Genomic DNA, 23,836 nt, shown 5'->3' on the forward strand with positions numbered 1-23,836 from the left:
GCCATGCCAGCCATACAGTACCGTGGGTGACTGGGACATCCCGGAGGCCACTTGGGTCTGGGGGTGAGGTCTTGGGTCTCTGGGGGTGGGGTGGGGCGAGGAGAGCTGAGGATGAGAAAGAGACCAAGGTGGACTGTCAAGGTGAAATTTCCATAATGACACGACCTGCCCTTGAACTCCTCGCTGTCATTAAGGCAAGGCCTGTGGAGGGGCACCTGCGTGGCTCAGTTAAGCATCTGACTTTGATTCAGGTCATGATCCCAGGGTACTAGGATGGAGTCCCTATGCGGGGCTCCCTGCTCAGTGGGGAGTCTGCTTCTCATTCTCCCTCTGCCCCTCCCCATGCTTGTGCTCTGCTTTTCCCTCTCTATCTCAAATAAATAAAATCTTAAAAAAAAAAAAAGGCAACGCCCATGACACTCCCTTTCCTCTTCCAATTCACCTGGAAGGCAGGAAATTGCACTGTTTACTCCTTCCTGTTAAAAAAAAGAAAACCTACTTAGGGTCATTTTAAATTGTCCTCACCAAACATTTGGTGTTCACGGGATGGTAGAAGTTTACAGTTTCCTGTAAGCCGCACCATCCTTTGTTCAAACATTTTTTAGCCAATAGATAGTTATTTGGGGAGGTGATTTTCTCCCTGCCCCCTGGCCCCCCACAACTCTTGATGAATTTCCCTTTCTTTTCCCATTACCTTGAGGAGCAATAAGATATGGTACAACTGAGTCCAATGGCAAATTTCATTAATGTAAAATCAGATTAATCTTAAAATCGAATAGTATTTCTAGCATACTTTGTGACCTTCAACAAATCTACGAACATTTCAGTCTTAGTTCCTTATTAGCTAAAGAGCAAATTGTTACCTAGTTCCTTTAGAAGTTATGCAGATTAATTAATGTTTGGAAAATGATTTGAACATTTAAATCAGTCTATAAATACCAAACAGCTGCTTCTTCCCTGCTGGGAGGGCCCAGGTAATTCATAACCTCTTCTAATAAAGGTAAAAATAGTGTACTTGAGCTATACAATTAAATGTGATTTATATGTAATACATATTAGTCTTTAAAAGCTAGAAACCATTTAATAGGAACAATTCATATTTCATAACTATAAAAAGGCATTTAATGACTTTAGAAAAGGTAATCATCTACTGTAACTGATCCAGATATCAAGTCTTTAACTCTCTCTGAGATTTTCCAGAGTCTACTCCAAGTTCATTTTTAACCTATTAATGTTGACTGATACATTTATCTTTTTGTTTTTAACCTTTTGTTTATTTGTTTGTTTTAGAGGGAGAGGAGAATCTTAAGAGCAGGGCTCCATCTCACAACCCTGAGATCATGAACTGAGCCAAAATCAATAGTCAGACAATTAATCAACTGAGCCACCCAGGGACCCCTGATATATCTATCTTGAAATTCTCCCAGTTTTCTCATTTTTTTTTTTAACTCTCACAACCCTAATATAATTTCCTGGGAAATTTGCCTGTACAAAACTTTGCTGTATTCAAAACCTCTTCTGTCAAGATTTAGCGCTTTTATATCATAGTCATTAAAATTGAACAAAATCTTAATAGTTCCTTTATTAACTACTATAGTGACTTTGCATAGTAGAAATCACAACATGTTAATTGCATTTAATTAACTATTTTAAATTACACAAACTCCTGACAGTAGACAATAGCACAGGGTACTCATGGGCAATAAAACTGGAGCTGCTATCGCTACTTTATTAAAACTTAATGAAACTATTCATAAGCTTATTTATTGTTTACAAGAAGAAAACCGTGTTTCTTTTGAAAGCAAAACTGCCTGCTGAAAACAGATTTTTGGTTGTCTAGGTGAAGGTTCAGAAGTTAATAAAAGGTTCTACCATATCCAACCTCACAGTTCTACCAGCCTCTCATCGCACTAATCCCTACTTCACGCCCATCCCTGTCCTTCAAGCAGATGCCAGGAAAGGTTAGTGATTCAATGACCATCTTATGTGCTGTGGAGTCTATGGGAAAGAGCAATGAGGTGGGATGTGGGATAGGGGGCCTGGGTTTGAATTTGGGCTCAGCCACTAATTCTCCTAGGTGACCTCAGACAAGTCGGGGTCTTCACTCTGGTCTGATTTTGCTCCTCTCTAAATCAGAAGGTTGGACTAGACAACAACTAGAGTCCCTTCCACCTCTAAAACCCATTGTCCTACTGAATTAATATTGATTGAGATGTTGGTGTTACTACATGTTAAAATTATCATTGTATTTAGGTGATATTAATAGAAAATTTCAAGCTTCTGAGCAGATAGTTTTGTTGTTGTTGTTGTTGTTTGAGCAGATAGTTTCTGATGCTATTCTGGTAGCACTTAAAAAATTTATCTCAATATACTACTATGCAAAAATATGAAGCCAAAATTAATGCAATGGCATTTAAATCATCATGTCTCAGTCTAAATTCTAGTGTTCGTGAAACCAGTGGATTTCTAGTTTTTAAACAAAAGGTCATATCATCTTCATCTTGGTATCCCTAGTGTCCAGAACCATGTTGGCTGAATGAATAAAGAAATGAAAGAGTAAGCAAATGAATGAGTAAGGCCTGAGTATTTTAAGTACCTTCTCTTCTTTTCTCTGCTACTTCATTTAATTGGCTGAAGTGTTAAAAAATGCCCACGTGGATCCCCTTTTGTATGTCAAATACAACTAAGTGAGATGGTCTTTAATTATTCCCATCTTACTTTCCACCTGTTGTCTGAAATAGTTTGGACCTAAAGATGGTTCCCAAAGGTTCTCTTGCTCTTTGCTCTCTCTCTGGTCTGTCTACTGACCTATTGCTTGAGGAAGAACAGAAGAACTCAGAAGAACCCAGCAACATTATAAGTCCCTTAATGTGTGAAGCTCACAACTGTAACTATTACTTTTCTAGTTATAAACCATTATTGTTCAGAGATCTTTATGACATATGACTTTACTCAGTTTACATATTTACTCCTTGGGAAGATGGAATGACCCCAGCAGAGTTCTTGCTTTAGTGCCATCTTCTACTCTTCCTGGCTCAAATTAGGGTGAATGAAATAGTGAATGAATCAATGAATCAGTGTCCACTTTGGTAATAGACATAATGGGGAAAAAAATTGCTGCAAAACAAAGGTGAATCTAGAGCCACGGCAACTTGACCCAGGGGAAAAAAAAAATCACATTTTCATCCCTCAACAATCCACCAGAGAACACAGGTCTGCCATAATATTTGTAATTAATCAGTCAGTCAGTCAACTTGTATTTATTGAGTACTCACCATATGTCTGGTACCATGCAAGGTAATAGAAGCATCAGGAAAGCTCAAGCTGTGGAACTGTGGTCACAGTGTCTAGATTTTTTTTTACATGTTCTTGATACCCTTAGCTGTCATCTCAGGTTCACACAAGTTCAGCCAGAACTGAAGGATTAACAACACCCAGAAGAGAGAGATGTTTTGGAAAATGCAGGATGAACTTTCTGACTTTTTCTCGAATTATCTTGTTACATCTAAAATAGAAAGCAAGCTTTGCCTTGCCTTGCCTTGCCTTGCTTTCCTTTCCTTTCTTTTCCTTTCCTTTTCAGTGGTTAAGAATATATGTCTCAGTACACAAACCAAACTTTTAGGCTGGGTGTGACCTCAGGCATGGTGCTCTCTGGTCTTGTTTAATCAACTCCAAATTCTACAAACAAGGCAGGCTTGACTTGGACCTTCCCTCCATTCTCTGCTAACTGCTTTCTCTACCTTTGCCCACGTGCCCTTTCCCCTGCTCCTCACCAGGCCAAGCACATTTTCTTGTGGGCCTTTACAAGTGCCTCTATCTCTGCCTGGAAAAGTCGCTTCCTTAAGCAACTCTTTTCCTTCATAGATGATCACGATTTTTAATACATTTATTATGAGTTTATTTAATGTCTTCAGCCCTCCTACAGGCTCCATGAGTTCTCTCTGGCTCACCACTGCATCCCCAGCCTCCAGAATAGCTCCTGTCACATAATAGGCACTTAACAAATGCCAGCTGAATGAATGAACGTCTAATCCCTAATCCATTCTGCTGGAAAGTAAGAGTATTATGAAAGTTTAATGAGACAATGGGCTTAAGTGATGACTTCCCAAAACAGGTAAAATCATGGGTCTCATACAAATATAAAATGAACATATGTGAAATATTTTATTTATTTAACTCGTTGATTAAAAGAGAGAGCTGTAGGTGTACCTGGTGGCTCAGTTGCTTAAGTGTCCAACTCTTGGTTTCAGCTCAGGTCATGATCTCTTGCGCCTTGAAATCAAGACTTGGGTCAGGCTCCACGCTCAACAGGGAGTCTGCTTGAAGACTCTTTCCCTCTGCTCCTCCCCTGACTTGTGCTCACTCTTCCTCTCAAATAAGTAAATCTTTAAAAAAAAAAAAAAAAAAGAGGGAGAGAGAGAGAGATCTATAGGATGTCACAACTGGTTTAAAGGAGAATGCAAAGGACACACATTTGTAGCTCAGGAATTTTAAAATAAATTAGCAAATAGATACAAAATTGACCTTTCTGTGGGAAGGAGGTGTGTTCCTTGTCCAGATAGAATTTATTTTCAAGTCTATAGATAAGAATTATTTGCATTAGTATCAGTCTTTTTTTTTTTTTTTTTTTTTTTACAAATGAACCTTAATTTCTACAGAGTTGTGAAATAGCTCAAAGACTAAGTCCAGATAATTCCCAAAGACTTCAGCATTCCATTCAAAAGGTGTCCAGTAATCTCTTTTGCTTATTCCAAAACTTAAACAATAATATTCTTACAGTCTTCCACCATTTTCATTAAAATGATCTCCAAAAACAATTTTTCCCCCCAAAACAAGGCTGTTCTCATTAGTTTGTCCTGATTATTTACACAGGTGGGCAAGAATAATTGGTCTTAAGTTTGGTCTGCTGGAAATTTTCCTAAGGAATCTGATGAACTTTTAAAATCCTCTATTATTATCTTAAGGCTAGGAAATCAAGCCCAAGAAACTCTGCCCACCACATTTCAACTACAAGACCTATAAATCTGGGTAATTTCTTTTTTTCAAGAAGAGTTCCAAATATCCTAATGTTCTTGGGCCTGGACACGACCTTCCTACCACCTGCAAGAATGGAAACGCTATAAACATGTACCAGTCCAGGTTTTTCTGAAGGCTTTGTAAACACTGGCTCCATAAAGTCAACCTTAGTTCTTTAAAAGTGACTTGTCATTCATGATTAATAAGTATCATTCTGAAATATAAAATTCCAGACAAGGTCTTGGTTGCATAAGTGATTTTTCCAATTATATCTTAGTAAAAGGAGGGCAGATTTTTACTGAAAATATGCAAGTAACTATATTGCCATGAAAAGTAAAGAGCCTCAAAGAGAGTTTCTGAATTTGGGAGACAATGGTGAGCCACTTTAAGTATTAGAAGTTTGATTTCCTTATTTCCTAGAAATCTTAAGAATATTCAGTTTACATAAGCACTTACTTCTCTCTGTAAGTCAATCTGAACAGAGCTTCTTTAATTTAAGACTTTACAGTCTAAATTATTAGTACCATCTGGAGACAGCAAAACATTCTATATTCATAATGAGAGATAAAGGCCTTTCTGAATGACAGATACATAGACTTAGATATAGACGTAGCTTATAGTGTCAACTCTATAATTTAACCTACAGATGGAAAATGAACACTGAAACACACCTCCTGGTCCAGATACCACCTTCTTTGTGGGCATGACATTCCTAGCTGATTTGAGCTCAAAATACACAAGTGGAAAAGCAAAAGACTAACAGACTATTTTCTCTATTGTCCCCTCACTCAACAAGGAATTAGATCTCTATAAGACATTAATCCATTTATGGAGATCGCCAAATTCCCAGTCATTGTATCTACCAATAAGGAATAATTTAGACATACATGAACCAAAAAAGAAAAAGAAAACAAAAACAAAAATTTAATAGGCAGTAATACTGAAATTAGAAAAACAGTCAATAAGTTTCTATTGCCACTTTGAATTTGCTAACAAAATATATGCCTAGACCTGGTTCCTTGTGCAGTGCATCATTTCTTACAATTTCAGGTGAATCTTCTGCTCATCTTGGCAAGATCTCCAAAATTATTAAAGGACATATATATTTTAAAGTAAAATCATGATTCTTACACAACTATAAAATGAACACATCAAGATTTTATTGAGCTCATTGATTAAATGAGGGTTTCAGTAGGATGTTACAATTAGTTCCAAGGAGAATCCAAATAGACACTTTTACAAATCAAGAGTAGCGAAATAAATTTGCAAATGGACACACCACTGGCTTTTGGGGGATGACAGAACCGTCATCCCTCTGTGTGACAGTTTATTCACATGCATATAAAACAAGAAATATTTGCACTTATTTCAGTTTTCTATAAATTAATCTTAATCTCTAGAGAACTGTAAAAAAGACTCATCAAAAACAAAGGTGATTACAGGGGTCAGATAACCTCCAGAGGTTCCAGCATTTCAATGAAAAGATACCCAGCGTCTTTTGTTTATCCCAAAGTCTTAACTTTTTCCTTCTGGTGGTAAATGTACACACATGTGTTTATCTAAAATTAAGTCAATTGCTCCAACCAGTACTAAAGCAAAAGTTAAAATCATGCCTATATTCTTTGGGATTCTCTTCGAGTTCAGTAATGAAAATATACGGAATTAGAAGGAGCTCTGTTTTTCACATCTGCAAGTCAGTCATAAGTCTTGGAAACGGGATCTAATATTTAAGGGTGGAAAATAGTTATGAGGACAAAGAGTTATTCTTAATACCTTAAGGTAGTTAAATCCAGTGTTAGAAAAATTAAAACCTGAAGCCCTCATTTCAAATGGAGCTTAAAGAGTTGCACTCTGGATGGGCAGTTCTTACATTTTAGAAGTACTCAAGATTGACCTGGAATGCTTACTAAAAAATATAGATTACTGGGCCCCAATTATACCAATTCTCAAACTTCAGGGGACACATAAATTATGTCCTGGAGGCTTCAGTACTGCAGATCCCCAGGCCCTGACCTCAGAAATTTAGACAGGCTCGGGAGAGGGCCCAGGAGTTTCATTTTAATAAGAAATCCACCCCCCCAAAATGATCCTGCAGTAAGCAAACTGAAGATTTCTCTTTGGAATCATTGTTTTACAAGTGAAGTCTTCTCCAGCTCCCCAATCCCTCAGTGTTCCTTTCTCTGAATTCCTATAATACTAGACTTCAGTATCCTTAATAACAACATAATATCGTCATCGAGGTCCCCAGGCAAATGGAAACCATATTTGCTCCCCTTAGAATCTGGGCCAACTTCTTCAGCTTAGTCCAGCTTGGTACACGGCATGCAGACGAGGGTTTCCTTGAGACCCAGAGTGCCTTACTGTCCTTCCTATTAAATGAGAGCAACAAGAGGCTGAAGCCCTATCACAAGGGTGTTTCACATCCTCCCTGGCTTTCTGGCCTCCACACAATAGATCCACCTTAATGAAAGCATTACACCTGCCAGAAGGCTTTGCTCAATTCCTCCTGGATTGATTAATTAATTTATTTAACAGTCTTTTGGCCTTTAAAAGCGCCGGTCCCAGCCAAGCGGATATAGTACGAGTTCTAGGAATTGTCAATTAGGTGCGTTAATACTATCCATGTTGCACAGTTACACTAAATTCATCTATTTGGGCAATCACATCTTCTGGTGACGTGAGATATGTCTAAAAATGAGTTTCTCTTTGTTGTTGTTTTGTTTTGTTTTTAGAGAGATTGAGAGAGCAGAATGTGAGGGGCAGAGGGAGAGGGAGAGAGAGAATCTCCAGCAGGCTTCACGCCCAGCATGGAGCCCAACATGGGGGGCTCAATCTCATGACACTGAAATCATGACCTGAGCTGAAATCAAGAGTCAGCTGCTTGACTGACTGAGCCACCCAGGCGCCCCTAAAAATAACTTTCTTTTATAAAACATGACTCATTGTAACAACAGGGGAATAGTTACAAGCACATAGATTTTCTTTCTTCTCTCCTTTGTTATGAAGACTGTATATTTGATTTCTCCAAATTTTAAAAAGAATAGCAATATTATCGATCGTTGGAAATGTTATGTATAAAGAAGTTTGAGATCGCACTGAAATTATATTTCTACCTTAAAATGAAATTTTTTAAAGATATTATTTATTTATTTATCAGGGAGAGCACAGCAGGGGGAGTGTCAGGCAGAGGCAGAGAGAGAAAGAGGCTCCACTGAGCAAGGAGCCCCATGTGGGGCTCTACCCTAGAACCCTGGGACCATGACCCCAAACCAAAGGCAGATGCTTAACCAACTCAGCCCCCCAGGCATCCTGAAATTATCTTAATACAGTTTATTTATAATACCACTATGGGAAATGCCATTTTATCTTGGGTTAGAATACTAAGCTTAAAAGAATGTGTTTTCTTCATCCAAAGGATTAAGGCACTAGATGTGCTTTCAAAAATAAGATGAGTAGAGTAAGTTACACTTGCGAAATTCATAGAGCTCAGACTTTGTAGAAATGCTTAGAGTTAAAATCATATTCTTTTAACCTTCCTTTTCAGGGATATTAAGTATGATTGAACGAGGACTGATTCCACCAACAGCAAGGATTACCTTTCAGAATCCACCCATTGTACCAAGAGCAGCTCCTCTGCATAATTTTGATGAAGCACATAAGATCCCAACTGCCGGTAAGACAGTCTTGCCTGAACGCTTAAGTGGGGATACACAGGAATTACCTCCCACCAAAATCTAGTCTCCCAGTATCCAACTTGTATATGCAATCATAGGACAAGATGACAGCTGTAACAGTTCTGAGTTTCACTTGACTGAATAAAGTAACTTTAGTCTCTTCATCGAATACTGACACACGGCCTGTTGGGTTAGAAGGTTGGTATTTTCAGGGGACTCGCAGCTTGGTTGGGAAAACAAGACAGACAGAACAAAGATAAATAACAATACAAAGAAGCATAGCATAAAAACCCAATGGATGTTAAAGTCTAGTGCTACAGGGGTTCAAAGGGACAGTTGTGGAGGGGGGAGATAATAGACTTCAAAGAAGAGCCTAGATGAAATCAGGTGTTCAAGAAAAGTGCCAACATGGGACTCTACTACTTGTGGAAACTCAGGCAAGCCATTTCCTTTGTCTGGGCTCCAGCTTCCCCAGTTGTAAAATAAAGTGGATGGGGCTAAATGAATTCATCTGTTCAACAAATATTTGTTGAATGCATGCTTTATCAAAGGTAGCAACCTTTGATAAAGGGCTGGGGATCCAAAAGAGAATAGAATAACTCAGACAACATTTCTGCCCCCATGGTGCTTACATTCCAATGGGAGAAACTGATAACAAGCAGGTAAGTAAATGAGAATTTGAGCTAGTGTTAAGTTCTAGAGATAAAACAACACGAATGAGAGAATGATAAGGAAGTAGTCACTTTGCTTGTGAGGGAAGGGTCGGGAATGCCTCTCAGAACATGCATAATGCTTGAGTTGAGGTGAGTTGAGGTACAAACGATCAAGAAGCCAGTCATGAAAAGATCTAGGGAAAAGCATTCTAGATATAGGCCAGCACAGATACAAGGGCCTAAGGACTAAAGAGGGAATGAGCAAGGGTGGTATAGCTGGAGAGCCAAAAGCCAGGGAGAGAAGGGAGGAGATGAGGCTGGAAAATAGAGGGCAATGACATGACATAGCCTGGAGCAGAGACTACGAGTTGTCCTCAGTTTTCATTCTTCCCTATTTCCACAGTAATGGAGCCATGAGTGGGCACATGCCAGCTTAGCTAAAGACAACATTTCCCAGGCTTCCTTCCAGCTAGCTGTGCCATGTGACCAGGTTCTGGACAAAGAGGAAGAAAGCAAAGTAGGAAGAGAAACTTCTGGGCTGAGCCTATAAGAGGAAAGGAGCATGGTCTCCCCCTTTCCTTTCCTCTCTCTGGCTAGCTGGGAGGCAGATGTGATAGGGAAGCACTTGAGAGTCACAGGGGGAACTCCATGTTCCATCTCCCAAATCCGGCAGAGCTGCCCTACCAACCTGGGACGGTCTTCCTTTCAACTCTTGTGTGAGAGAGAAATAAACTCTTAATTGGTTTAAACCACTCTATGTGTTTTAGGATCTTTCCCTGTAAACATATTTTACTATAGCAGAACTAACACAAATGAGCAAACCATGATGAGGAGTTGGATTTAACTAAGTATAATAAGAGCCCACTAAAAGATTTAAACAAGAGGTTGATATATTACCAATTCCTCACAAATTTTTCCAGAAAATAGAAAAGAGAAGACACTCCTCAGACCATCTTACCTGATTACCATTCACCCTGATATCACAACTAAAGACATTAGAAGACAAGAAAACCACAGTCTGTTTTCCTTCATGAAAATACATATAAAAATCCTCCACAAAATATTAACAAATTGAATTCCATAATATAAAAAAAGAATAATATATCATGACCAGATAGGGTTTATCCTAAGAATACAAGACTGTTTTGACACTTAAAAAAATCAATCAATGTAGTGCTGTGAAGTGTGTAAACCTGGCGATTCACATACCTGTACCCCTGGGGATAAAAATATATTATATGTTTATAAAAAATTAAAAAATTAAAAATTAAAAAAAAACCAATCAATGTAAATCATCATATCAATAGACTAAAGAAGAAGAACCATATGACCATCTCCATCTTAATACATAAAAATAAAATAAAATGCAACATCCATTCAACAATAATACTTAAAAAAAAAAAAAAAACCCTAAGCAAACTAAAAATAAAAGGGAACTTTCTCAGCCTGATACAGGGCATCCACCGCTAAAATCATACTTAATAGTGAAAGACCAACTGCATTCTCTATAATTATGATCAGGAACAAGGCAAGGACATCCACTCTTACCACACATATTCAATATTGTATGGAAAGTCCTAGCCAATACAATGAGGTAAGAAAAAGAACAAAAAATCAAGAAATTAAACTGTCTCTCTTTAGGAACAGAATGATTACTACATAGAAAATTTGCAAGATCTAAAAAAAAGATAATAGAATAAATAAGAAAGTTTAGCACGGTTTCAGGATACCAAATTAACATATAAAATATAATTGAATTTCTATACACTAGAAATGAACAATTGGAAATTGGATTTTAAAAAACAATGCCAGGGTGTCTGGCTGGCTCAATCAATAGAGCATGTGAATTTTGATCTCAGGGTCACGAGTTTGAGCTCCACGTGTAGTGTATACTTAAAACAACAACAACAACAAAAACAATGCCATTAAAATAATACCAAATAATTAAATACTTAGGCAGAAAACTAAAAAGGATGTGCAAGATCTGAATATTAAAACTCCAAAATGCTAACTAAAAAAATATTCAAGTAAGACCTAAATAAATGGAAAGGTAGGCCATGGTCACAGATTCAAAGACTCAATATTGTTATGCTAATCATCCCAAAGTTGTCTATATACTCAATGCACTCCAAATCAAGATCAAAAGAATATTTTTGTAGAAATTGACAGGCCAATTCTAAAATTTATATGGAAAAGCAAAGATGGTACAATAGCCAAAAGAATTTTGAAAAAGAAAAGTAACATTGGAGGACTCATGTTATCTGAGTTAGGATAAAGTTATAGCTATCAGAACAGTGTGGTATTAGCAAACTGATAAATACAGAGATCCACAGAGCAGAAAAGAGAGTTCAGGAGTACATCTACACATATGGTCAATTGATTTTCAACAAGGACACAAAGTCAATTTAATGGAGAAAGAATAGTCTTTTCAACAAATGGTGCTGGAACAACTGAAGATAGACCTATACAGAACTTTGACCCATCCCTTGCACTATGTATAACAATTTACTCAAAATGGATCATAGAGCTAAATGTGAAGTCTGAAACTAAGAACTTTTACAAGAAAACAAAGGGGGAAAATTTTTGTTTCCTTGGGTTAGGCAAAGATTTTTTAATTACTGTAAGTCCATAAAAGTAAAAAATGGGTTCATTGGACTGCATCAAAATTTAAAACTTCTACTCTTTTAAAGACAGTATTAAGCAAATGAAAAGAAAAGCTACAGATTCAGAATTCATATTTCAAGACACATACTCGATAAAGAATTTTTGCCCAGAATATATAAAAATCTCTCAAAACTCAATAAGAAAATAAGCAATCCAATAACCTAATAGACAAAGGATTAAAGTAGAAATTTTACCAAAGATGACATATGGGTGGTAGATACATAAGTGAAAGCATGCTTAACATCATTAGTTACTAGTGGAGTATATATTAAAACAAATCTTAATATATTTAAGATAATTGAAAAATGCTTGAGACACCTTGGTGTCTCAGCACCGGTTAGGCATCTGCCTTCAGCTCAGGTCATGAGCCTAGGATCCTGGAATTGAGCCCCACATCAGGCCCCCTGCTCATAATTGAAATCATACCACGCTTCTTTTCTAATCACAATGGTATGAAACTAGAAATCAATTACATTAAAAAAGAAAAATCCTATGATCATCTCCATATGTGAGAAAATTTAAAAATCATGTAATGCAACTCAACATTAATAATGGGGCAGACCCCTGAGCCAAGTAGAAGTATAAGAGGATTTTCTGACCCTGATTATTGCCTTCAGCCAAATCCCCAGAACCAATATTCTTAGTAGGCACACTTGAGGAGCGTTCTATCTTGCCATTAAAAGCAGAGACAGTTCAATAATGACCACTACTGCCACCATCACTGAACACGTCCTTGAGGCCCTAGCATACACAGTAAGACAAAGAATGGAATGGAGACAAAGAGGGAGGGAGAAAGGGGCATCGGCCAGGAACGTATGGGACTGCAAATATCAGAAAACCTAACTACCAGTGATTTAACCAATGAGAGGGGTTCATTTGTTTCACAAGTTGGAAATCAGGGAGTAGGCAGCGTAGGGCTGGTGGTACTCAATGGAAGAATCGAAATAGCTCTCTTTCTGTTTTATCTTCTTTGGATGTTTGAGCTCAACCTCATGCTTGCCACCTCCTGGTTCTGTGATGGCTCCTACAGATCTGGGCCTTAATGTACACATTCGAGGCAGAAAGAGGGGAATACAGTGGTTACCAGTTTCTTCCCAGAAGCCCCTGGATGGACTTCCCCTTACATCTCACTGGTCATATGGCTACTGTTAGGTCTAAGAAAGGCTGAGAAAGTGAATCTCTAGGGCTGGAGTTAGGTTTAGGGTTAAGGTTAGGATTTGGGACATACTTACACCGAATTCTTACACAATAAGTTATGCTCCTTACAATCATTCATAAAAATTCTTCATTGGATATTAAATATATTTACTATTTGGGCCATACTTATGCTAAAACATTATTTGTTGTTTATCTAAAATTAAAATGTAACTGTATGTCCTCTAAAAATTTTGTTTGCTAAATCTGGTGTCCTTTGGAGCTGGGCACATTAAAAAAAGAATATGTTTTAAAATTAGCAAGAAAGAAATGTTACTGGGCATGTACATAACAGGAACTAACATAGAAGCATACAGGGTTGTCCAGAAAGACAAGATTTTTTTCCCCCTGATATTTTTAACTCCGACAAAGTTTATCATACAGATATTTCCAGAAGGAAAATTGAATAGCAAAATATAGGCAGTACCTTATGATACAAATTTTGTTGGAGATGCACATTCTTCAAACATATGTATCCCAAAAAACTTAAGGCTACATGCAGTTATAATTCAGTGACAGAATTTCTGCAGGTAACTAATAAAAACTTTTTTTTAAATTTTAGATATACCATTAACTGTGGATTACCCATATGAAATTACAAATCTTTTAGATTTTTATCTACCAAATTTCATTAAAATTTTACTAAAATTCTTTCAAAATTATGCCTACTCAAAAACTTGTCAGCTGCTGTTCTGTTTCAATGTCAGAACTTAACCATAAATCTCACACTCATCTGCAGGAACCTGATAATTTAACCAACAGTACACTGAGCCTGCAGACACCGGGAATAACAGGGCTTTACGGGTGAATCTGTGGATTTCAAGTAGCCCAAGTGCCGGGTGTGGAGCGGTCTTCAGATGTGGGAGGACATAGTCCAAGTGAACAACAGGGTAGGAGAGCATAGAGGTCAAGGCAAAACTTACAGGTTTAAAATGGAGTCTTCAGGGGCACCTGGGTGGCTCAGTGGGTTAAGCCTCTGCCTTCGGCTCTGGTCATGGTCCCAGGGTCCTGGGCTCGAGCCCTGCATTGGGCTCTCTGCTCAGCAGGGAGCCTGCTTCCCTTCCTCTCTCTCTCTCTCTGCCTGCCTCGCTGCCTACTTGTGATTTCTGTCAAATAAATAAATAAAATCTAAGAAAAAAAAAAAAAAGGAGTCTTCACACAGTCTAGGCAACTGCCAGGCTCCAGGAAGGGATGAGCCAAGAAAACAGAAAACCAGGTCAAACCAGCTTGCTCCAAGAGGCAACCAACAAATGCCTTCTGTGGAGATAGATTTTATTATTAGATTCTGGAATTCCTACTACTTTTTAAGAGATGGCCGGAGAGATTGCTTGTGGCCCACCTGTGAAATGTGAACTGGGTCCAAACTGTGCACTGGTGTGCTGTCTTTGATCGGGGTCTGTCCATTCTTTCTCAGATGAAATGGACAGAAAAGGGGTTGGACTCAGGGAGTTAAAAGAAGCCTCACTTCTTTGACTCAATTTACTATTTAAATAAACTATTTTTGTTTTCTTTCTTGGAAAGAGTAGTATATGGATTTTTCACCCCTGAGAATGTCACACTTGAGCTATCTGTAAAGGGCAGTTGGATTTGCTGCTAGGTGACAGGAGAGATGTGATTTCTCTCCCAAGCATTGTCTAGCAGGGAGGCCTACCACCTATGGACCAGATGTGTTCTCTAAACATTGTTGCTCTGAGATTTAATTAATTTCATAAATGATATTTCCTGTGTTTTTTCACTTGTATTATTTCTCCCAACCCATTTAAATTCTTCAAAATCATCTTTTTTACTGACCACACAATAGTCTCCCATGTGCAGTTATATTAACTTCCTTATTAAATGAACTTGGGAATATGGCTATTTGAAGAGATCTTATAGCAGAAATTTTGTGAGGATTTTATTTATTTTACTCGAGAGAGAGACAGAGCGACAGAGCACAAGCAGGGGGAGGGACAGAGGGAGAGGGATAAGCAGACTCCCCACAAAGCATGGAGCCAAACATTGGGCTGGATCCCAGGACCCCAAGATCATGACCTGAGCCAAAGGCAGACGCTTAGCCAGTTGAGCCACCCAGGGAGACCACACAAAACGTTTTATATGACAAATATTACTCTTTAATGCGCTTGCTTTTAAGATGTGCCTTTCTGTCTGGGGAGTGTGCACAAAATGAGTTCTATTCTGAAGGAACAGTTGCCATCCCATGCTTTGGGCTTTCCTTTTGAAATCAATGATCACAAATGTTTCATTGAATTGATACAGGCAAGACAATAGTGAACAGTGACAGAGCCATTTGACTTTCAAGTGGCAGACCCAATAGTATCCACCCAGTGACTCAGCCTTTTTCTGGAAGAGGTAACAATACCCCACCTCCATCCACAGCCCCTTTGGCTACACTTCCAAAACCACAGCTGATTCCCGTGGAAGCAAAGAAGTTCTCTTCCAAGAAACAAAGATCAAAGGTATTCATACTTCTTTTTTTTTTTTTTTTTAAGATTATTTATTTATTTATGTGAGAGAGAGAGAGGGAGAGAGCGCACATGAGTGGAGGCAGGGGCAGAGCGAGAAGCAGAGACTCACCCCTGAGCAGGGAGCCCAATGCTGGGTTAGATCCCAGGACCCTGAGATCAGGATCCGAGCCCGAGGCAGATGCTTAACCCACTGAGCCACCCAGGCGCCCCTCATGCTTTTAACTAACAGAAGAAAATTGTTAAATACAATATTCTCAGTGAGATGTTTAGTAATATGCACATATGACAGAGTTGTAACTTTCATATAGAAATAAATACTATTCTGGCTGCTGGGAAGCATTTGATTTTTAAAGGGGGATTGCTGTTTGTACCTCAATGTACGGCATGGCAAACTTTTTCATGACAGTATCCACGGGGTCTTAAAAAATTCAATCATGTCACATTGTGACTAAATGACTGGGCCATCCTATATTACTAACAGGGTCAAGAGTCCCAAATATGATAGCTATTGCTTTATATCCAAATTCATGTTGGACAGGGTATGTTCTTATGAGGTTTTACTCTACTTCATTGTCTTTAAGCATAGGATAAAAAGCAAGCTCTCCAGCTTTGCAAAGATATTCTAATGAGGAAAGGGAAGAAATTCGGTCTTCTCTAACATTAGGGCCTCACAGTAGAACATAATTAATTCTTCTGGAGATTGTCCAGGTTTAAAGGTGCTGGACTTTTGAAGCTTGCTTTCTTAGGTTTATAAGCCACAGAGTTGTGATAATTGAAACTTTTCACCAGAAAAAGGAGACAGCTGGCAGGGTGTTTTTCTGAGCTTACCCTATGTGGTCATATTTATAGCTGCTCCGTTAAAAAAATTTTAAAAAAGCAAGGTAGAAAGAGAAATGGAAGAGTGGCAGAGAAGAAATGAATTCTACTGTCTCTACGTAGTAGACTGTTACCTGCTCTTCCCAGACCTTCTTAACACCCACATCTTCCTCAAGATGCTTTCCCTGCATTTGCAGCCCTGGTGGGCTGTGTCCCCTTAAGAGATTTCCAAGCTGTTTATGTAGCAGCGTGTCATGTGACACCCCAGTTGCCATGGCAAATATTTGTGTTTCATGAAAAATGTGGGTAAAAAAAACTGATGTAAATGGCCAAGTCCCTAGACAAACAGGCCTTCGGGCTAGTGTTTGGCCTGCACCACGATTGTTTCAAATTCAGCTGTTTAACAGGCTGTGCGAAGGCCACAGGCTAATGTGCATAATGGGAACAGGCGGGGGCACCTGTTTTGATTCTCACCATGTTTGAGCTCTCAAGTCCCACAGTGTTATAGACAACAGATCTACAGGTAATACAAACATCACTAGGTTTTCTGCGGTAATCGATCTGAATCCGAAAAAAATGTTTTGTTTTAATAAAGACACTTTTGGAGGGCTAATTAGCCCTGCCTTTAATATCCTCTCTGCTGACTTCACGAAGCTTTCCCCTAGTGCTGGGGCAGTCGTATATCAAGACTGTTTCCTGTGGTCTCGAATTGGTACGTTTCTGAATCGGCTGTTCAATGGTAAATGTAATTATTCCTATGCTCTGTGAAAAACATCCTAGCATGGAAGTGAAAAGGCTCACCGAAACCCTGATGGAGCCAGAACAGACCTTAGGTCAGCGTCCACCATTGGATGGCGCGGTGCCACACGGAGAAGCCCTTTCTTGGAAATACTCCTTTCAGTATCCCCTAGAAGTGGGACTTGGCATCTGACTATAGTTGTTGTTGTAAATATTTACTTTGTCAAACTCTCTCTTCAAATCAAACAGGGCTCTTGGCAAGCAAGGCAGCATCGTCTGGGGTGGGAAAGGTCTTTCTAATTATTAGCTCCTGCCTGCATAGAAAGAGGGAACAGGCTGGCCCAGCGGGGGAAGCTGGGGGAAGGAGGTGGGGGGAGGCTCTGTGCTATTTGTTTTGTAACATTGCCCATGAGAGTCATTTTGATTTAAACTGTGTCTCATTCTTCATTGTAGGGGAAAGGCAAAAGGTCAAGAGGACATCATGATAAGAAGGTCTGTAATTTGTGTGACTAGTTGAAATTTGGGGTTTGTCACCTGATGTCCCTTCCTTTTGCTGCAGGGCAAAAGTATGGGAGGCTGGTGACAGCTGGAGACTGCAGCGAAAGTTCTTTTGCTCTTCTTTTATAAAAGAAATTAGATCATGCCTTCAGAAAAAAAAAAGAAAAAGGTTCATTTAAAGTGAAAAACCTTCCCTACCCCCTTCAGTTAGGATTGAATTACTTCCCAGGCTTCAACCCAGAAATGTGATTTAACATCCTCAAAATCTGGCTGAATAACAATGGTCTTCAACCTCAATCTAGGATCCTCATCTTTTGAAAGTCCACTTGAAAAGGAATAAAATGCGAAAAAAAATTCACTTGGCCCCCAGCATGTGCATACGTGTGTGTGTGCGTGCGCGCGCATTCATACACACGTACACACACACGCTGCATAAATGAGGTCACTGGTAAGGGTATGGGACTCAGAACGAAGCTGCCTAAAACCAATAAGGTAACAAAAACTTTGGGGGAATGACATCGTTCCCACAGACAAGTACGTGCCAGTAAAGAACATTCCACTGGGTCATGCGTGAGTCATAAATGTTCTGTACTTGAAGCAGGGAAGAGCTGGATTCTTCTCTTACTAATAGAGGAATTTTGAGCAAGTCACTGAAATTCTCGGTGCCTCAGTTCCTCCTCTGATAAATGGAGATAATAGCTCTTCTCCTAGAAGTTTGCTATATTAGCGCTGTTAATGTGTGTGGAAATACTCTGGAATTATAAAGCACTTATCAGAATTCACTGGCCTATTTTTAAAAACATCTTCTAGGCCTCTGTTCCTTTGGGGATCTTATCAGAAAGAATTTCACAGTGAGCTTAGCCACCCCTGTTCAAGGAAAAAGAGTCCACTTTTGGGTCTCCTTGTACTTCTGCAAGAGTGGGACTAGACAGAGCTGTTCTTAAAACAATGACTGCATACGGGACTTCAGCACCAAGACAGGTTGCTCCTGTGTAAACTAATCAATGCACTCAGAACCTTCCTCCTGCTTCCCTTGACTTCTTGCTTGGGGGAAATTGTGAGCTTGCTTCTACACTTTAAAAAGGATGTGCTTTAAGAACAGTAGGCATGATGTATCTGGAAGATTTAGAACAGCGAAAGGTGATTGAGGCTGTTCTTAGAACATGACAGGAAGCCCCTTCCACACACCCCCGAATGCTCACAGCAGCCCTAGAACCTCCGTACTGTCATTGTCCCCAGGCCCACACAGTTGGCCAAAGGGTGCAGGGGATCCAGATGACAGAATGAGTCTCCAGAGTCCCCACACGGGGGGGACACAAGGTTATGAACTCTTCCACATGAGCTGGTTTTCCAAATGTTACCACCACTAGGATGATAACTACTACTGATTACTACAACCACTGCCACTACTACTAACTACTAGCACCTTGTACATATCATGTGCTTACTCTGTGCCCTCCACAGTTCCTATACTTTATTAGCTCACCTCATTTGACAACATCTTTATTAGCTCACCTCATTTGACACCATCTCTGTGCAGTAGGTACTATTATTATTCCCATTTTCATGGAAGGACCCAAATATGAAGAAGTTAAGGTCAACTACCTAGTAAGTGATAGAGCCAGCCTACAGAACAGGGCCATGCAGCAGCCAGAGCCCCAAAGCATTAGAGAGTTTTTAAACTTCCAATCATTTCTGGTGGAAATCTTTCTAAAAGATCCCATCTCTCTGCCTGCCTGATATAACTAACATCTTCTCTCCCCAGTACCACATATGCAGAGAGCCCGTTTCTGGTCATTTTTCATTTGTTTCCTTCATACTCAGGACACTGCTTGTCACCTCTGCTGCCATGTCTGCTTTTGCTGGCTCTGACTTTAAGAGACTTTTCTGTCTTCTAGTTCATTAACCAAGCAACCAAGACTCAAGAAGTGGAAGGATAAAGTGGAGACAGGCCCTGCACAAGGATCCAAGGAATAAGATAATCCCCATGGTAGATTTTGTAGTTATTTCAGAAATCTAAGGCCAGTCTTTTCAGGGCTCTAGTTCACATGTGGTTAAAGTTGCTAAAACTGCCTCTTTCAGGAAATATATCTTTTTATTATCTCAAGGCAGTCATGTTAACTATGTGAAGATCCACTTAATTTCAATGAATATTTTGATAATAAAAAATCTTTTTATGGGTAAAACAAGCAAACAAATATATTTATTGGACATAAGGGTCCAGGTTAATTCATGAGTATGTTTGCTTCTGGAAATGGAGGAGGGAAAAGAAAGGGCTAAAAAGAAATAGGAAGACAGGGGCGCCTGGGTGGCTCAGTGGGTTGGGCCTCTGCCTTCGGCTCAGGTCATGATCCCAAGGGCCTGGGATCAAGTCCCGCATGGGGCTCTCTGCTCAGCGGGGAGCCTGCTTCTCCTCATCTCTCTCTCTGTCTCTCTGCCTATTTGTGATCTCTCTCTCTGTCAAATAAATAAATAAAATCTTTGAAAAAAAAAAAAGAAATAGGAAGACAATTTCAATTGTACCTTATGTGCTTTTAAAAAAATTTTCAACACATATATAAATAATTTAAATATATCTAAATCTTATAAATAATTATAAATATATAAAATATACTATATTTTAAAATGTAAAATGTATTTTACATTTATATATTTAATGTAAATATGAATTTACATTAATATATATTACATATATTATTTACATATATACTATATATTGATATATATTACATATATTTACATTAATATCTTAATGTAAATATAAATTTACACTATGTAAATAAAAATTTATATTTATATTAATATATTTATATTATAATAATATAAGTATATATTTTAAAATATATATTTTTAAATATATATATTTGTATTCTTTGCTTTGGAGATATATATATATCTCAAATATACATCATAAATATTTTATATTATCTAATGTTATTTACTTCATCTTCATGTAGATTCCTCTGGTTTAAACTACTGGACTTTTGTAGCTTGCTTTCTTACATTTATGAGCCACAGATATATATAATATACATATACATATATATGTGTGTGTGTATATATAAATACACGTGTGTGTATATATATGTATGTACATATGTATATATATATACGTATATATATAAATACACACACACACACACACACACATATAGCAAAGAAGATAAAAGATTAACATATGCCCATGGTAGTTTTTTATAGTATTTTTCTGTACTTCCCTGTATTTTCAAAACTATTTTCCAAATTAGAGAAAAAACAAATAAAAGAAAATCCTATTTCAAAAGACATACCTCTCCATAAAATCTCCTTTGCTACATAAAGAACAGGTTTGGGTGACAAACTTTAGTGTCAATTATGGAGTCTTGCTTTTCTTAGTCATTGTTACATTGTTACTTTCTTTAGTATTTCCCCAGTGTATTACTCTTGATCCTTTTGTTAAAAAATCGTGATTATTTTCTAGGTGAGTCAGCTGAACTATTTTAAAGAAGCAACATGTGTGACAGTGACACTGTCCCTGTCCAGTCTCATTTCCTCCCATCTGTAGAAGGAGGGGATTAGACCAGCACGGTTTTTTACAAAACGTCCATAGCCCCTACAACGCTCACCCTAAGACCCCCAGGAAAAGGAAACAAGTGGAAGTTCCCAGTAGGTGGGGCTCTAGACCCCTCACACCTCCAGCAGCTGTGTTAACTGTGCCCCTCTTCATAATCAGATTATATTGTTTCCGAACAAAGTGTTCCAGGTTTGAAAATATATACTTTGAAAACCACCAGGTGATATCTAGCAGCAGTTTTAGCTTTAATGTGACCTACCTATTGAAGGAAATAAGCCCACTTCTTTATTTCTGTTTACTGAAGTGTAATTAACCTACAGTGTTAGGTTAGTTTCAGGTCTTCAATAGGCTGATTCAACAATGCTCTAAGTACTCAGTGCTCATCCCAAGTGTACCCTTAATCCCCTTCACCTATTTCACCCAACCCCCACACACCTACACCTCCCCTCTGGCAACCACAAGTTTGTTCTCTGTATTCAAGAATCTGGCTTTTTGTGTCTTTTTTTCTTTGTCATTTTCACTTAGCATGATACCTTCTAGATCTGCACACATTGTTGCAAGTGGCAAGATCTTGTTCTTTTTTACGCCCAGTAATATTCCTGTGTGTGTGTGTGTACACTGCATCTTCTTTATCCATTCATCTGTGAATGGACACTTGGGCTGTTTCCATATCTTGACTATTGTAAATAATGTTGCTATAAACATGGGGGAGGGGGCTTGTATCTTTTCAAATTGTGGTTTTGTTCTCTTTGAGTAAATACCCGTGGTGGAATTACTGGATCATATGGTAATTATGTTTTTAAAATTTTTGAAGAAATTCCATACTGTTTACCTCTTGGCTGCACCAGTTTGCATTCCCACCGTCAGTGTAAGAGGGTTCCTTTTTCTCCACATCCTCTCTAACAATTGTTATTTGTTTTATTTTTAACTTTAGCCATTCTGGCAGGTGCAAGGTGATATGTCATTGCAGGGTTTTTTGTGCATTTCCTTGATGATTAGTGATGTTGAGCTTTGTTTCATGTATCTGTTGACCATCTGTATGTCTTCTAGAAGAGAACATAGGCAGAATTTGACACCAGCCATGGAAACATTTTTCTAGAAATGTCTCCTCTGGCAAGGGAAACAAAACTAAATTAAACCATTGAGACTACACAAAAATAAAAAGGTTTACACAGCAAAGAAAACCATCAACAAAACAAAAAGGCAATCTATTGATATGGGAGAAGATATTTACGAGTAATCTATCCAATAAGAGGTTAGTATGTGAAATATATAAAGAACTTCTACAACTCAACATCAAAAAACCAATTAATCCAATTTTAAAAAGGGCAGAGGACATGAGTAGGTATTTTTTAATATCAACCTACTTCTTGAAGAGCAGAGAGTGCCTGCCTGGTGGTCTTTGTGCCCAGCACAGCACAGTCTCCTTTTTTGTTTTGTCCTGAAGGGTCACAGAGAGGGCAGGTGGTACTTTGGCAAGAATTGGAGTTCTCCAGCCTGAAGGTTTAAGAGGAGATTCAGAAGGAATTCTAGGGCTGTTCTTTCCTCTTTTAGACTCACTTTGTTTCACAAAACCTCATTTAATTTACCTTCTTAAGGGAAGAAAAGAAAAAAAATCCAAAACCAGAAACCTGTGGCATCATTTAAAACCATTTCCATTTTCTCTAATTCATTAGCAGCTGCTACCCTCACCTATGCATTTTTGACGAGACTTTCAAAGTGAATGAAAATTACACAGTTTTATGTGTAAAACAATCTTTTTTTTCTTGTATGAAGTAATCGAGAAAAAAATACTCATAAAATTGTGTTTATCTGTCTTCATGGCACCTAAGTATACACTTCTATTGCTTGGGACTAACAATTTTATTTAGTAATATTAAAGTGAAACTTAGAAAAAAGTTTAAGTTACCAGTAAGCCACAAAATTACCTTAATTTTTTTTTTTTTTACTTTATCTCTTTCATTCATTACACTGTGGCCTGATACTTCATAGAAAATCTGAAAGTTTCAAAAAGGAGAAAAAAATGCCTAAATACACACACACACACACACACAATCCTATAATATCATATCCCTTTGGCATTATTTAAACTTTGGCATGGCCCTTTGTTGATATCATCCAATATATTCAACTGCGACCCATCACTTGTCTCCTAACAATTTATCATAAGCCTTTATATATATGACTTTAAAAGTCTTCATAGAACATTTCATAGAACATAATAATATGTCTTGAAGATATACCATAATTTTCTTAGTTACTATCCTATGGTTTGACATTAAATCATAAATGTCAGATTATTAACTATTCTCATTATTAATAAATAATTAAATAATTTCCTGTTATAAATAAAACTGCCATGAACATCCTCCATATTTGTACATAAATCTTTATATTTAAGCTACTTCTTAGCAGTAGAATTCCTTAGTCAAGGGTATGGACATTTTCAGTAGTCTGTTAGTGCTTCAAAACTCAAGCTATTAGTTTGCAAATAACTTGTACGATCATAGTAGAGTTTTATGCTATAAACCCAGCCCCAGGTAGCTATCAGTTTCATTCATACAT

General features: G+C 38.1%; 1 protein-coding gene across 1 annotated transcript in view; it reads left to right on the forward strand.

The window, feature by feature from the left end:
• The first annotated feature begins 1,853 nt into the window (after positions 1-1,853).
• IQCH (IQ motif containing H) overlaps positions 1,854-23,836 on the forward strand; it is a 131,917-nt gene continuing 109,934 nt past the window's right edge. Inside the window, exons 1-2 of the mRNA XM_059372074.1 lie at positions 1,854-1,961; positions 8,561-8,689. Of these exons, the coding sequence (XP_059228057.1) occupies positions 8,572-8,689 (118 nt within the window). The 5' untranslated portion in view covers positions 1,854-1,961; positions 8,561-8,571. The remainder of the gene's footprint in view (positions 1,962-8,560; positions 8,690-23,836) is intronic.

The sequence above is a fragment of the Mustela nigripes genome, chromosome 13 (genome assembly GCF_022355385.1).
Source record: "Mustela nigripes isolate SB6536 chromosome 13, MUSNIG.SB6536, whole genome shotgun sequence".
In the NCBI taxonomy this organism is placed as follows: Eukaryota; Metazoa; Chordata; class Mammalia; order Carnivora; family Mustelidae; genus Mustela; species Mustela nigripes.